At 45.3% G+C, this 14,992-nt stretch overlaps 1 protein-coding gene across 1 annotated transcript in view; it reads right to left on the bottom strand.

Moving 5' to 3' along the window:
- The window catches only part of SLC2A13 (solute carrier family 2 member 13), a 149,022-nt gene extending 137,113 nt beyond the window's left edge, over positions 1-11,909 (bottom strand). Inside the window, exon 1 of the mRNA XM_039570513.1 lies at positions 11,101-11,909. Within this exon, the coding sequence (XP_039426447.1) occupies positions 11,101-11,647 (547 nt within the window). The 5' untranslated portion in view covers positions 11,648-11,909. The remainder of the gene's footprint in view (positions 1-11,100) is intronic.
- Positions 11,910-14,992: the final 3,083 nt, after the last annotated feature.

Genomic DNA, 14,992 nt, shown 5'->3' with positions numbered 1-14,992 from the left:
GGTGGCTCAGATCTTGCTAAAGATCCAACTGGTATTACAGGACTGCTGGTCTTGAGCTATGAGGAAAAGCCTTCTCCACACTCCTGCATAACAAGCTCAGAGTACTGTTTCTTCCTGTGCAAGGAGACACTCCACATCTAAGAGGATAATGATTAATAGCCCAGATAGTACTTGGGTGTCAGGCAAAGCAATTAACTTTGAATCAGCGAGAGGCCTGCAGACTGATACAAGACAGCTTTTGAAGGAAGGGAAGGAGTAGGTGGGGACAGAGTAGGCAGAATCAAAGCCAAAACACAAACAGTACCTCTTCTTGTTCTAAAGTCTCCATCAGAGACACAACAGAAGGTAAAACAACAAAGCACGACCTAAAAAAATATGCCATGAAACTCCAGCTTTTTCAGAAGCACTCAGGCTGTTGAACATGATAATATTTTGTGTAGCTCAGCTAGTAAACCTGCAGACTGGGGTCAGGAGAAGCCCTAAGCCTGCAGGGCGCTAAGATGCACAGACAAAATCACATAGAGCACACAGGTGCAAACAACAATTGTGCCCTACCCAATGTTAGATTTTATGATAAATCATATCTTCTCATCCAAATTGTAAAAGATTTAGTAAAGTACATTCCCACTCACTAAAAAGGAAGTTAACATTATTTGTGTAATGTTCTACTCAATGTGTGCCCACATTTCTGCTATATCACCAATGATTTTTTCCAAGAACATGACAGTCAATCATTACAAGAGGAAGGATCTGTGCTTTATTTCTCCTCCTACCCAAGCACAACATACAGCACAAAACCAGACCCAAGTACTAGCTCAAAATATTCTCACGGTGATTGAATTTTTGGGCTAAAACATCATGAATGCCTATGTATAACATTTAGCCTTTTCCACCTCTATCTTCAGGATCCTAAAATTGCCCAGGTGGCTTTGGATTTCATTCATACCAAGTTGTTCCAAGGTGAATTGGACTGGTGAGGTCAGCAGCACCTATGATTAATGCAGAAGCAGGAGTTCTACCAGGCAAAAGAGTTAGCTGAACTCCATAGCAAATAAAACCAGACTTACCTTTTCCCTCAGGCAGATTCCCCATTCCTGTGCTGACATAGCTACTACTGACCTCAACAGTCCAATAATCAAGGACCTGTGAACAAACAAAAAAGGTCACTTGTATGCAAACATCTGCTGAAGTGCATGCTTAAAGTACACACAGCTTTGGACTTAACCACTACTTCCTCCATACTCAGCACAGCCTGTTTCATACATTACCACACTGCCTTCATCAGATGTTAGACTGTCCACACTCTCCATCAGAGCTCCAACCAACAATTCTAAAAAAATCAACTAACCAAATCAGAGAGCAAGTACTTAGTGGTGGGTCCCTATGATTTTTATCTCCTTAACATCATAAATAAAGCGTCCTAGGTAGGCAGCTACAAGCAGAACAGTAAGTTCAAAAGTTTTGAATAGGCAGAGCAGGTCCTCATACAACTAGGACAGCAAACAAAGCACACTGACCTGAACCTTAGGCACATAAAAAATGCCATAAGGAGGAGTATTTCTTTCCTACTATCATCTGTTGAACAAGTAGATTCCAAAGGAGTACTAGCTCTGACTTGAGTCCTCTGACTTTGGGATTCTGATATACCATCCTCCATCAGCTATACAAGAATTTAGGTTCCCAGCTCTCCCTGTTCCCAACTGCACTCCAGTTAGATGTTCAAACAGGAAGCAAAAATATTCCATCTCTATAACACCTCATGTAGGCTCTGTGCTTCTGCTATCTTTCTAGATTGCTGAAGTTGCTCCGGACTTCTTGTCATGGCTTTCATCATAATTTATTTAGTTATCTACCACTTTTCCTATAAAAATCTTGTAAGTGCTTTATTAAGTACATTTATTAGCTTCAATAAAGAGGTTTTGCTTCCAAATTTCTACAGGCACCCTTGAGATAGTAGCTTCTTTTTTTCCTTTCATAACTCCTGATAATTTTTACAATTGGAATGTTTACAATTTTTACAGCTGGAATGTGAAACCTATGCTACAACAGCATGAGAAAAAATTGCAACATGCTCAGAAGTTAGCTGTCTTCAGCATCAAGATCATCTGACTCTTTTTTAAAGAAATTATTGAATCCTGACTGCCTGTTCATTTCTGTGAGCTAAATCAACAACTCTATTTTCTCCAGGTTAAGTACTGCAAGTTCCTCCAAGACTAGAGCTGTAAAACCTAATGGGTCATACTGTTTGAATTTTCATAATATTAGTTAAAAACCCACAGAATCACTGATAACTACCAAGTATTGTAGTACCATTACAGGTACTACCGGGCTTTGAACAAGAATCAATGGTAATTTAAGGAAGGAAATCAGAGGGATGCAAACAGGAACTGCCAATTTCCACCAGCTGGTCTGGTCTTGTTTTGGAGGCTAAACTGCACCACAAGGCATGAGAACAGGATAGCACTAGTGCTCCTTCTCCCTTCCTGCTCCTCTGGGTACAGCAGTTCTGCTCTGATACTGCACCAGGAAAAAGGAGGAGTACTTCTAGATCTGGTCATCTCTCACCCTTGGAAATGAGAGACATGCAAAAGCAAGATCTGATGAACTGCAGGAGACAGCTCAGAGAAGATAGTTTTCAAATGCTACCAATACCTAACTTTTCTTTTCTATTAGAAAAAATGCAATTGATGGCTTATGAATGATGGCACTACTCTGACAGCAACATATCAGTCCTAACAACATGAAGTTACTTAATGACACTAAGGTCACCATGTTTTTATAACTGTCAACTTAAAGGAAAGAAGACGGTCAGGCAAGAACAACCAACCCAATGCAAAACTTCAACATCCACCCATTTATTAGGGATGTGGTGAGTTCAAGATGGATTAAAGTTCCAATTATTGGTGCCTTCAAGTAGGCCTAATTTCAAAGTTCTTATCTGGTGAACCAAGAGTAGAAGTACTAAAACTACAAAAACATACCTAGAGAACTATCCAGTGTTACCATGAAAGGGAGATTGGTCAAGTCTTTGTAGGGTTTCCATGTTGTTCTAGCACGGAATATTTAGGAGAAGGAACAGGAGAGAATTTCTTACGAGCAAACAGAAATTAAAAACCTTCCATTGGCACATGCCAGCAATCAATTCAGTAGATGTTTCTCAGAGCAGAGCTCACCATAACACATTCCCTATTTACAAGACCACACACCCCACAGCATGGGCAAGACAACCTGTGTAACCCCAGGCAGGTTCTTTTGCTCTTTCCAACTAGAATACATTCCCCTGTATTTCCAGAGAAAGGCAGCAAAACACAAACACATGCCTAATACTTTCAGCTGCTGGAAAACAATCTTTTTCCAAAGTGATTATGTGCACAGACACATTAAAACCACAATTACTGGTTTTGCTTCCCTTCCATGGGAAGCAATAGTGGAGAAAACCATGTACATGAGGCTCCTAAACAAATGAAAAGGGAAACAAAAGCGCTGCTACTTCTTGTTTCTGCAGGTTAGCCTGCAGAAACTCCCATTTCTGAGAACAGGCTTGAAAACTCTTGCCATAGGACTCCCACTTATGGTACAAGTTTCTAGAGCTATTTAATTTTGTCTAGACTGTGAAAATAAGGGTGATGGCAAGGTGACTCTAATTTTAGATACACATTTTTGTTTACATAGCAGGTTCTCCACCAATTCTGGCATCTCCTGGTTTTGTGTCTATCATCTGGAGATTGACAACCACTTCACTCCTGCCTCAGAGACAACTGAGCATGCAGCTGTATGTGCTTGGCTGGCTGTCCATTAGATTAGAGAGCTCCTCAATGCTACCAATTGAGATGAGACCTGTGGAACTCAGACCTTCCCAAATAGTGTTGAAAAGTTCTAGAATTGAGGCCTGAAGCAATTGCCTCCCTGAAGACTGTTCAGCCTTGCAGTGTCTGTCAGCCCATCTGCTAAAAGCATCAGGTATCACTGGGGTTCTCCACACTGCCTGGAAAATTGTTTTGCCTTGAAATTGTCTTGTCACTCAGGAGTAGGAAAAAATATGCTTGTTGCTGTAAAACACTCACAAAGGATGAGCCTCAAGGTCAGCACCAGGTGGTCCTGGAAAACATCAGCTCTAATGAGAGCCAAGAAGTCTTTCAGATTAGCCACAGAGTACAAACCTCCTCCAGAGGTATCTCCTCCTTTGCTGAATTACACTGGAAAAATCAAGGAGGGGGGTGGAAAAAAAGTTCAGGCAGAGAAGTTGGGTTGACAGCTCCTGAATACACACACCTAAAAATCCATCTCCAGAGGAAGGGGGGAAAGATCCCGGAGTGACAACTACAGTACAAGCCCAAGGTAAACGCAAACAGTTGCATTTATCAATAAACATACACCTCTTTTTTTTTTTTTTTTTTAATTTACACAACTACTTCAGTGTCTGAGCTCACTAGCAGATAGCCACACAAAATGATGGCAGAACTCCAAGGAAAGTCAAGCCAGGTGCAATCCCTAGGGCACATATGGGGACTTCAAACAAGAATCTGCTGTTTGAAGGGGAGGAACACAAAAGGAAGTCTGTACCCAGTTGCAGAAGAGGCAGACACCCTTGCTATTTAGCCAAATAAGAGACCAAACCTAGGAGGGACTGGGAACACATTGGCCAACCCCATGGCTGAAAGCGTGCTGTGGCCCATCCACAGCCAGCTAGGTGTGTGGGGGGCTCTGGGGTCACAGTGTGGCATTTTATCCATGTCAGCAGCACATCTGGAAGAGACTTGTGAAGAAAGAAGGGACAGACTGTCTGAGCTAAGAAACCTAAATTCAGTGAATGGGTATATAAAGAGCCAAAATAAGAAACCACCTATGAAAAAATCCCCTTCAGAACATGCATTTGCTTTGAATAAATCCTTTATGAAACCAGTCTAAATCTGACAACGAATCAGAGGAAGATCAGAAACTGAAAGAACAGAAATGTGTGATTTTAAACCTTCATTTCTACAATTATCGTGCACAAAATGTATTTTAGAAGAGTTTGCACTCAAGTTGCATCAAAAGACTTACAGAGAGTTTAGCTGAAGTAATTAGATGACAACACACTCATCCAGAGCCGTGTTACACAAGATCTCTGCAACAGAATTAACAACTGCTTCTCTTGATACTTGTTCACAGGCATAATCATTGCAAATAAAAAGCCCAAAGGTAAAACTCTGCTCTCCTGATTTTCATCAGTCACTGGTTTCAGGCTTCCAGCAGCTCAATGCAGACTCAGGCTCCTCACAAACTTCACACCAGAAACACTGATTGTACCAGTCAGTTGTGAAAACCCACCAGTGAAGACCCATAAAACAATTTTGCAAACAAAGCTATCCATCAGGCCCGTTATACCTCTGTGGTGCCAGCATGTAGCACAGCCACAGTTGTTCACTTTGAGCCCAACCACCTTGAGTAGAAAACATCAATTTTCAGGACTTCTGCACTTAGGAACACACTGCAAGCTTCCTTCAAGTTGCCTTTTTATCAGGAGTAAGAAGACCATAATTTCAGTTTTATGTCACCTATGAAATTGATGCTTTTTATTTTTTTCCAAAATAAACAAAGATACTTAAAATCTGACAGGAATTGTGTTTTGATAAAACAGTTTGACCAAGTACAGGGAAAATTATTTTAGAAAAATTCCCATGCTTTGAAGATAGAAAAAAAATTTCAAGTTTTATGAACTATGAGAATTAATTTATTTTTAAAGTTAAATAAAAACAATAACAAGAAGGCCAAAACACCTCCCTTGTGACTTTAAAGAGTTTCCAGAAGAATCAAAAATCCAAAAATTCTCTTAGATAGAATTCTGTGTACCTAATACTTTATTCTGAAATGGTCACTAAATATAAGGTAACAACATTCATGAGCAAATTGCCAATTTTTGTATTGTACCATCAGACAAAACAAAAAGGGAGGCAGTGCTTGTTGATGTGACAGTGAACTGAGCATAGCACTGTGTATGCTGTCCAAGGCACACTAAATTAGTGGACTCCAAAATATACAGCTTTTCATCTTAAAGTAATCCTCGTACCCTGAAAGATTTCGTCTCCAGTCAGAAGCTAATGTATCCTTGCAGAAGCTTTTGCACAAGAACAGATTAAGCTCTTAAAATACAGAGACCCAATCCTGAGCACACACAGTAATGTCAGTAGCTTCAGATCCTGGAAGCTTGGGTGACCATCTCTGGGCAGTGACAGCGTAAGTGTCAATTGCAACAACCCAGAAATTTGTCTCTCCATCCCCCTCCGTCCCTACTGCCAGCTTATATGAACAAACCACTGTCTCCAGAGGAAAAAATAACCTATGAACCTCTGGACTGAAAATTACAAGCATCTGTCAGAAGCAGCACAGCATATTTGGGGGTTGAAGGTGACTCCAGAACGTACGGAGGTGTAAACTCCTTTAAAAAAACCTGCTGGACATTCAGTTATAAAACCAGACTTTAGCTTTAGAGCTTCCCATATCAGGTTGTCGAGGGAGGATGAGAAGATTAATCTGGTTTTCCAAGATAAAAATACACATCACCTGAAAAAGCTCAATCATATTCAGAAAAAAAATATGAATATATATATATATAAAACCCAGCACACACATCCTCATATTTCATAGGCAACATGTCATACCAGTTATTTTCTAGTATTTACACAGCATATCTGGTATTCCAGATGATAAGGTGGACCTTTATTTAACTAGTTCAGAGTAGTAACACAGAGTTTGTACTACATGATGCAAGTCCTTTGGATAAATTTAGTTATTTTTGTCATTTGGTATTGAACCTCACTGTCAGTAAAAGCCAACCCCACCAGGGGAGCCATGACCATATGCCAGCGCTTTTCACTCCTGCCTAATTCTGTGTACAATCTTGTTTCCTCTGCTCAGAAAATGACCTACATATGTAGTCAAAAGATGCTACCAGGAGCACTACATATGTCAGATTCAAATATAGCCTTAAAAAAAAAAATACTACAGACATTTTGAGCACAAAGCAAGCACTGAGCAGTAGGCTTACTGTGAAGATACATCATGCACGAAAGACTGGGATCAAGGAGAAAATAAGGCACCTAACCAGGCAGGTTTGCACTGCAGACTCAGTAACGTGCATATACTGTAGTCCTAAGTAACTCTGCTCTCATGAGAGCTTGGCTAGTGTGTACATTAAGTAATGCCTAAGCCCCACATTCAGCAAGAAAACAAAACCCTGAAAAGCTGATCATGAATTGAGCACCATTTATTCTGCATGCCAAACAAGACAGGAGTATCTAATAATCCAGCTAATGACTGTACATCAAGACAGAGATCAACTTTGGAGGAGCAAGCTTAATGCTGTCACTTCCTGAACTCTGCTCAAACTGCTTTCCTTCCACAGCTGGTATGTAAGTGTTCTTGAAAAAGTAATCTGAACAGCTTACTACCTTAAGCACCATGCAAACACCCACCTACATCAGCTGTAAACATTAAAACATTCAGTACCCTCAGATGACAGAAGGATAAACTACTCCCATTGTAGACAGGTGAGCTGTTGGCAAATCATGGCCAATGGGTTCAGGCAAATTGGGACATTGGACTGATTACAGCCTAAGAAAGAAGTGATTTTGCAAACATGGCTGTTTATTACCATCCTTTCTAGTCTCTACTATGTTTGTCCCAGTGATTACTCTTCTCACTCTCCACCTTCCTTCTCAAGGCAGCAGGTTTTCAGTAGAAATAACTCTCATCTCCAGTCACGCCTTGTTCTTGCTTTTAGTGTTTCAGTTCTGGCCTGACCTCAGGCTTTGGGACAGACCAAAGATGAGCCAAGTGAAGGGACCCAGATTTCCTGTCAAGCACACAAACTACAGCAGCCAACACAATACAATAGGCTGAGGCCTTCACCATTATCAGATGCCATAGATCCAAACATGCTTTGTACCAATGACTTTTTGTCCTGGCTAAGCTCATGCAAAGTGTTACCAAGCACATGCAATCCAATTTCCCAAACGTTTGGATTTTGCCTGCATTTGCTGTAATGGGTATCTGTCCAAGTGTTGCCTTCCTGAGATCTGGCTCAGACAAATTCCTAAAGAGTCTGGGATACCAGAACTGCTTGGAAATGGGCAGGTGGGAGGGAATAATGGCCATAACCTTGTTCTTAAGCCGTTTAGCCTGGAACTGTCATGAACTATGTATTTAGAAATTCAGATCTGAAAAGATCTAAGGATGATCTAAGCTCATGCTGAACATGTTTTCCCTTTTTATGCATTCCCTGTATTTCGTATGTACACCGAGGGGAGGACAGAGGGAAAGGGAATGTAACTGTTTCCACCATAAAAATCTATTCAACATTTACAATAAAAAAGGGTTTAGGCTTGTCCTTGAGAGAAAGACTTTATTTCCAGAAACATCTCTTTCTGTAATGGCTGTATAAAAAAGGAGAGTTTTTCCATTGCAAAGCAGCTCTAAGGCAAATGGTAAAAAATGGACAAGACAGACAAATGAGAGATGTTCCTCATTTTAGCATCTATCCTGTGGTTTTCATCCTTGAAAGTTCAACTGTATTCCTTTATAAATCACAGTCACAAGAAAAATAGCCATTTTCTCACACAGACAAAATTAACATTGATCCACCCTGCACCAGCAAGGGCAGAAGGAACATCACCACATCTGCTTTTACAGCACCACAGTACTGCTCATAACACAGTAATTCATTTAGTAAATGCAAGCAAACACATATATCCGGAGTAGATCTCTTGATGGGCAATTTGCAGAGAGCTACAGGAAAGAAACCTAAGAAATGTACAAAACTACACACAGTTAAGAAGGTTTTTACTGGTTTTCAGGTAGGAGAGCATTCGTAACACTACACCCCCGCACCCTCACATTTTAGCAGTTCGTAATATCATTGAAATGTCACATTAGTGAACAGACTTCTTATACCAACATTAGGAAGTTCTGGCTCACTTTGGGCAGTAAAGTGATAATCAGAAGTCTCCAAGAGATGAAAGGGAAGAAAAAAGTTCTACCAATTTCTAATGCCTTGATGAAATTATCCAGGCTCCCTCTGGTGGGAGATTTAATGTAGAGACTGTTCCAGTTTGCTATATGAGAACAGCTTTGAACCACAACAGTTTTTTTCTTTTGTAAAATAAACTGCGTTAGGATTGGACTCTGCAATTCCTGGAGTCTCATCACGCTTCAGTCACAGTAATCTGAGGTAAAGTTTTGTTTCTGGCCCTAAGCTACATCACATAAAGAAGAGCAATTCGTGATTAAAAAAACAAAAAACAAAAAAAAATCACATTTTTAAAATATAAATTAGTGTCTTTGTGCTCCAAAATCCTCAGAACATGTCTCACTTCAGCTCTCCAGAGTCCCAGCAGAACCACCACCTCTACCCCTGATGTGGACAGAGGCCAAAGAGAGATCACTCTCCCCAGGGCACACAAGAGATCTAGGGCTCCTAGTTTTCTTTTCTGTGGTTTATGTATTGATTATATTAAGTCCCAAGTGTCGTATCTCTCCGACAACTCCAATTTCATTTATTTGCACCACTGTAAGACAATTCCAGCATGCCTATGTATCTCTCTACAAAACACACACACAGAGGAGTCAAGCAAGCCATCCATCCATTTCATTTCTCTACACCCCCTGAAGTTGTCATTGTAACCAGCTACGGTCAAGGAACATGACAAGCTTTACAAACACAAAAAGACATCACATTTGGTATTTTTAGTATCTCCCACTAAATATATGTACCACATATTGCTATTAAAATTCCTGTTATGCATGCGATCTCATAGTCAAATTCAGTTTTGCCTCCTGAACTTCATGACCAATGTTATCAACATTTTGCAGTCTGAAGTCTTGATTAAACAAAAAACATGCAGAGAGGTAGTATTAAAAAAAAAAAAAAAATTAGAAGAACCATCCAGCTTGGGGTAGGAAAACCGCAACCTGAAGATGTTGCTGTACGGGAAGACCAGCATGAGCGCCTACATGGATTTCTGACAGCCTTTATGACTCACTAATTTTTCTTCCTTAATAAGGCCACGATTTGCATCAGAGAAAGTGTGTCTACAACAAGCCTGAGGACTCAGAAAATTATCCAATGGCTAAGAAACATAACTTTGCTACACAGAGGAAAACAAGTTTAGTTCTCAATTTGTCCTTGTGCTTTCAAATAGAAAAGGTTGCAAGATTATACCTACTATAGCCCAAGGATTCTGATTAACCTCATACAGCCCATCTTAGATGATAAGTATAATTCAATTACTGCCAGACAGGATGGCAGCTGAAGTTGAAGAGTAACCGAAATTTTGGGGACATTTAGGATATAGTCGGCATAGAAACCAGTCTCATAGGTTAGAGGAAACAGTCCTCATCACCACAAGTTCTTTGGGACAACTATAAAGTTTTACGAGAATCCACTGCTTGTAACCCATATAGGAAGGCAAACAAAGAGCAACAATTCACATTCAGGACGTCATTAATGAAATTCAAAGCCTTCAAGGCAAGCCTTAACTTATTCAGACCAGGGAAATTACTACCTACCTCATTTTGTCCCAGAGGCATTTCTCTTGTGCCCAAGTAAAGCTATGCGGGGAACCAGTAGAGAGGTATTTACAGCTCAGAAAGACGTGCGTGATCTCCTCGCCCCTGACTTCCCAGAACCCCCTCAAATGCAAAGCCTGCGGTGTGCGCTGTTGACACTGTCAGACCACCCTAAAGATAAAACTGCAGAAAGGATGCGAGACCGTTCTCCTCGTACGGAAACCAGACAACTCTCCCAGCAACGGGGCAGGACTACACCAGCTCTAAGTAAAATCGAAGAGGGCAAGCACACACACAGTTCCCTTGGACACCGCGCTGCGATGGCCGTGGGACCCCGCCCCGGACCTCGCTCAGCCAAGCGTTCCCCTCGCCAGCTCCCCAGCCTTGCACACCCCGGGGCCAGTTCGCCTTCTGCCTCACCGCAAGGGGCTGCGGGCGCGCAGGGACGGCCGACTCCCGGCTCGGTTAAAACTGCCCCGGGGGAGCGCTGACCGCGCCGGGCAAGAGCCGGGTCCCCGCAGAGGAGGGAGCCCGGCGGGGCGGCGCGGCACTCACCAATGCCCAGCCCCACCACCACGCGTCCCGCCAGCAGCGTCTCCTTGTCGCGGGCAGCGGCCAGCACGCCGGACCCCGCCGTGAAGAGGCCGCTGGCCAGCAGGATGCAGGGCCGCCGGCCACACAGACCGTTCAGGACGCCGCCGGCCAGGGCGGACAGGGCGGCGGCGCCCACCGTGCTGGAGACGAGAAGCTCCTGCCAGAGCGCGTCCAGGTTGAGTTCCCTCTTGAGGAGGAGCAGCGCCCCCGACACCACACCGGTGTCGTAGCCGAAGAGGAAGCCCCCCAGAGCGGAGAAGACCGACACCACGTAGACGAAGCCGGGGGTCTCGTCCTGCTGGAACTGACGCCGCGCCGCCCGCTCCAGCTCTCCGCCCGACGCCGCGCTGTTGAGGCTGGAACAGGACTCGGCGGCGATGAGGCTCCGCTCGCCCGCCGCCGCGCCCGAGCCGGCGGACCCGTCCGCCTGTCGCCGCCGCTTCTCGCCCATCAGGTTGCTCAGGCTCCGCAGCGTGTACTCCACATTATCGCTGGCCTTGCGGGACATGGGACGGCCGCGGCAGCTCCCGCCCCGAACGGGGGAGGGCAGGGGGCTGAGGCGGGCGGCTGCCGGGCTACTCAGACTAGGGCGGCGGGGCTGCCGCTGCTGCCGACGCTACCCGTCCTCGGCGCGCCCGCCCGCCCCTCTCGGGCCGCACTCAGCTGGATGGCATCATCCCCCCGCCGCCGGGTGGACTTGAGGGGAAGTTGCCGCCGCTCCCAGCGCCCGGGCGGAGCTGGAGGCGGAGGCGGGCGGGGACAGCGGCGAGCGCGGCCCGGCGGGCGCAGGGGGCGGGCCCCGCGCCGTGCGCGGTACGGGGCAGGCGCGGTCCGGAGCGCCTGCGCACCGAGTGTCGCCGCTGCGCTCTCTCGCAGGCGGTACGGGCGGGCGGTGAGACTGGTGGCGTGTGTTCGGACCAGGAAGGAAGTCAGGATGGAAGCCAGGAAGGAAGCCCTGGGCGGGTGGGCGCCACGCAAGCCCGGGGACCGGTCCTCGAGCGCGGGGAACTGCTCCTGCTGGCAGCCCCTGCCTGCACGAGATGGAAGGGGCCGCTGGCCGGGGCTGCCCGCCCGTCCCACTGCCCAGGTGCCTGGCGCACGTAAGGATTGTGATTGACTTAATAACTGGATTGTTTCAACGGAGGCAGCGTTCAGCGTCTGCGTTTGTCATTTTCTGAAGTGCTGGGTGACACTGGGTTTGCTGCTGAGCACGGAAGTAGCTGGTTTTCGCTGCTGGAGTCTCCCAGCTCTCTTGGTTCAAACTCAGTTGAGGGGACCATTTCAGATCATTAGTGTCGATTGATTGTCCTGACCTCCCCTGCTTTCCCTCTTTCCAGAGTGTTGAACAGGAAAAGCCCTGAGGCTGCACAGCTCCACAAAGCCCTTTGGCGCTGTGCCTTTGCAGTCGCTGGCTGTCACTGCAGCGGTTCTGAGCGAGCCTGCCCGCCCCCGTCCCTGCCAGCTGCGCGGGGAGCTGTAGCAAGCGCTGCGCTGCTACCGCGGAGCGTGGCAAGAGCACTGGAACAGGCTGCCCAGGGACGACTCGCTCTCTGCGGACGCTGAAAACCCACCTGGACGTGTTCCCGTGTAACCTGCTCTAGGTAACCCTGTCTTGGCAGGGGGGTTTGAATGATCTCCAGAGGTCCCTTCCAACCCTAACGGTTCTGTGATTCTGTTACCAAAAAAAGGGGACATTTCCAGCAGTTGTTCAGAGAGGGACAGGTTTCTTACCACGTAGGAGCAGAGTTTGGAGCTTGTTCTCGTGTTTATGCTTGAAGTAGAACATCGCGTTTTGCTAATTCCACCTTTAAACAGTCTTTTTGGGGATTTTTCACCGAGATGCAGAGCCTGGCGAATCCTGTCAGCAGGAAGAGGTGCCCGGCTCCATGGGGACCCAGGCAACCTTTGCCTCTGGTGCACATGGAAGGGCCTTCCAGGTGCAATGCAGACTTTGGGGAAAAAGAATATATCATAATATCACAATATTATCATTTGTACTTCTTGTATATGTATATTGACAGATACATGGATAAAACAAAATTTTCCTTCTGACTTGACTGTCTTCTGTAGAGATTCTCATAATGAGGCCAGCCACTAGCCGGAGAATTTTGGTAATTAATTGGATCAGTTGCCAGCCCACACCTTGTGAGCAGAACTAGTCATAACCATGTGATTTTAAAAAATAGAAGAGGGAGCAAAGTCCAACATGGCCAGCTGCACACAGCCTCCTTGGTGGCCTCTGCCTCAAAGCAAGCTGTGGCATACTAATACTGGTCCAGATAATACCAACTAGATAAAATAGTGAGCTGTAGTTACTAAAATGAGTTATAGTAACAGTATAATAATGTCTATATAGTTAATTCAGTTAGAGACAGAAGTGGCAGTGGATTTCTAAATACAATAGGTCAACTTGCATGTTTGAGCATGGGAGAAGCCTGAACTAGATAGTAATTAAATGCATGTTAACATTCAGTTATTTTTAGTCAATATACGGATAACAGAGTATGATTGGCACAGGCCATTCCTTATTCTGATAAAGACCAGTAGGGGCCAACCCAGTACTAAAGCAAGAAACAGTTCTAGGTTCTAGCATCAGGAATAAAGTTATCACAGAGTATGCTGAGTTGGAAGGGACCCACCAGGATAATCAAGTCCAACTCCCAGCCCTGCACAGCACCATTTCCAAGAGTCATGCCATGTGCTCAAGAGCATTGTCCAAACGCTTCTTGAACTCTGTCAGGCTGGTGCTGTGACCACTGCCCTGGGGAGCTGTTCCAGTGCCCAACCACTCTCTGGGGGAAGAACCTTTTTCTAATATCCAACCTAAACCTCCCCTGACACAACTTCAGGATGCTCCCTCAGGTACTGTCACACTGGTCACCACAGAGAAGAGATCAGTTCCTGCCCCTCCTCTTCCCTCAAGAGGAAGTTTAACTGCAATGAGGTCTCCCCTCAGTCTCCTCCAAGCTGAACAGACCAAGTGACCTCAGTCATTCCTCATATGGCTTCTCCTAAAGGCCCTTCACTGTCTTTGTTGCCCTCCTTTGGACACTCTCTAACAGTTTAATGTCTTTTTTATATTGTGGTGCTCAAAACTGCCCCCAGCACTCGAGGTGAGGCTGCCCCAGAGCAGAGCCAGACAATCCCCTCTCTTGCCCAGCTGGTAATGCTGTGCCTGATGCCCACAGGACACAGGTGGTCCTCTGTTACGATCCAGTTTAAACCCAGAAAAGCAAAGAAAGCTAAGTCTCTGTGCATAAACCAGAAGGAACTTAGAAGGTTCAAAATATTCCCAGAAACGAGATTAAAACCAAACGAGATTAAATGTTGATGCCAAAAAATTCATGTATTTTATTTAATAGTAAAAGAGGCAAAGAGAAAGGAAGAGAAAAGAAAGAAAGAAATGGAAAAGTGTGCATGGGGGGGTGGGGTGACAGGGAGAGGGGACGGGGGTTAGGTAAGCATATCACCTATCTGAAGGTCCCAGTGATGTGTCGTTGCTCCCCTCCATCTGGTCTTCTGGCGGTGAGGGTCCACCATCACTGCTGTGGTCACGCTGCCACACGCTACGCCACGCCGCCACAAGCCACCACACCACACACTACGCCACGCCAGAGTGCAGAATCCCATGGATTAATATACACTTTGGGTCAGGTGGGAATGCCCACGTGTCTCCCCTTGCAGGGGCTGGCTTGACACACTGTCCCTTGCAACACTGAGGGTCTGTTGCATCATCTCTGGTGTTCTGGTGCAGGGTCTGGGGACCCCTTTGAGGGGGGCCCCTGTGATGGGCCATGTCACCCCCTTCTGCTGTGGATAAGCTTCCCCCACCCCGATGAGGACCCCTCAGCTG

This window comes from Corvus cornix, chromosome 1A (genome assembly GCF_000738735.6).
Source record: "Corvus cornix cornix isolate S_Up_H32 chromosome 1A, ASM73873v5, whole genome shotgun sequence".
Classification (NCBI taxonomy): Eukaryota; Metazoa; Chordata; class Aves; order Passeriformes; family Corvidae; genus Corvus; species Corvus cornix.
The sequence above is the reverse complement of the archived record's forward strand: the minus strand, read 5'-3'. Positions and strand labels throughout refer to the sequence as shown.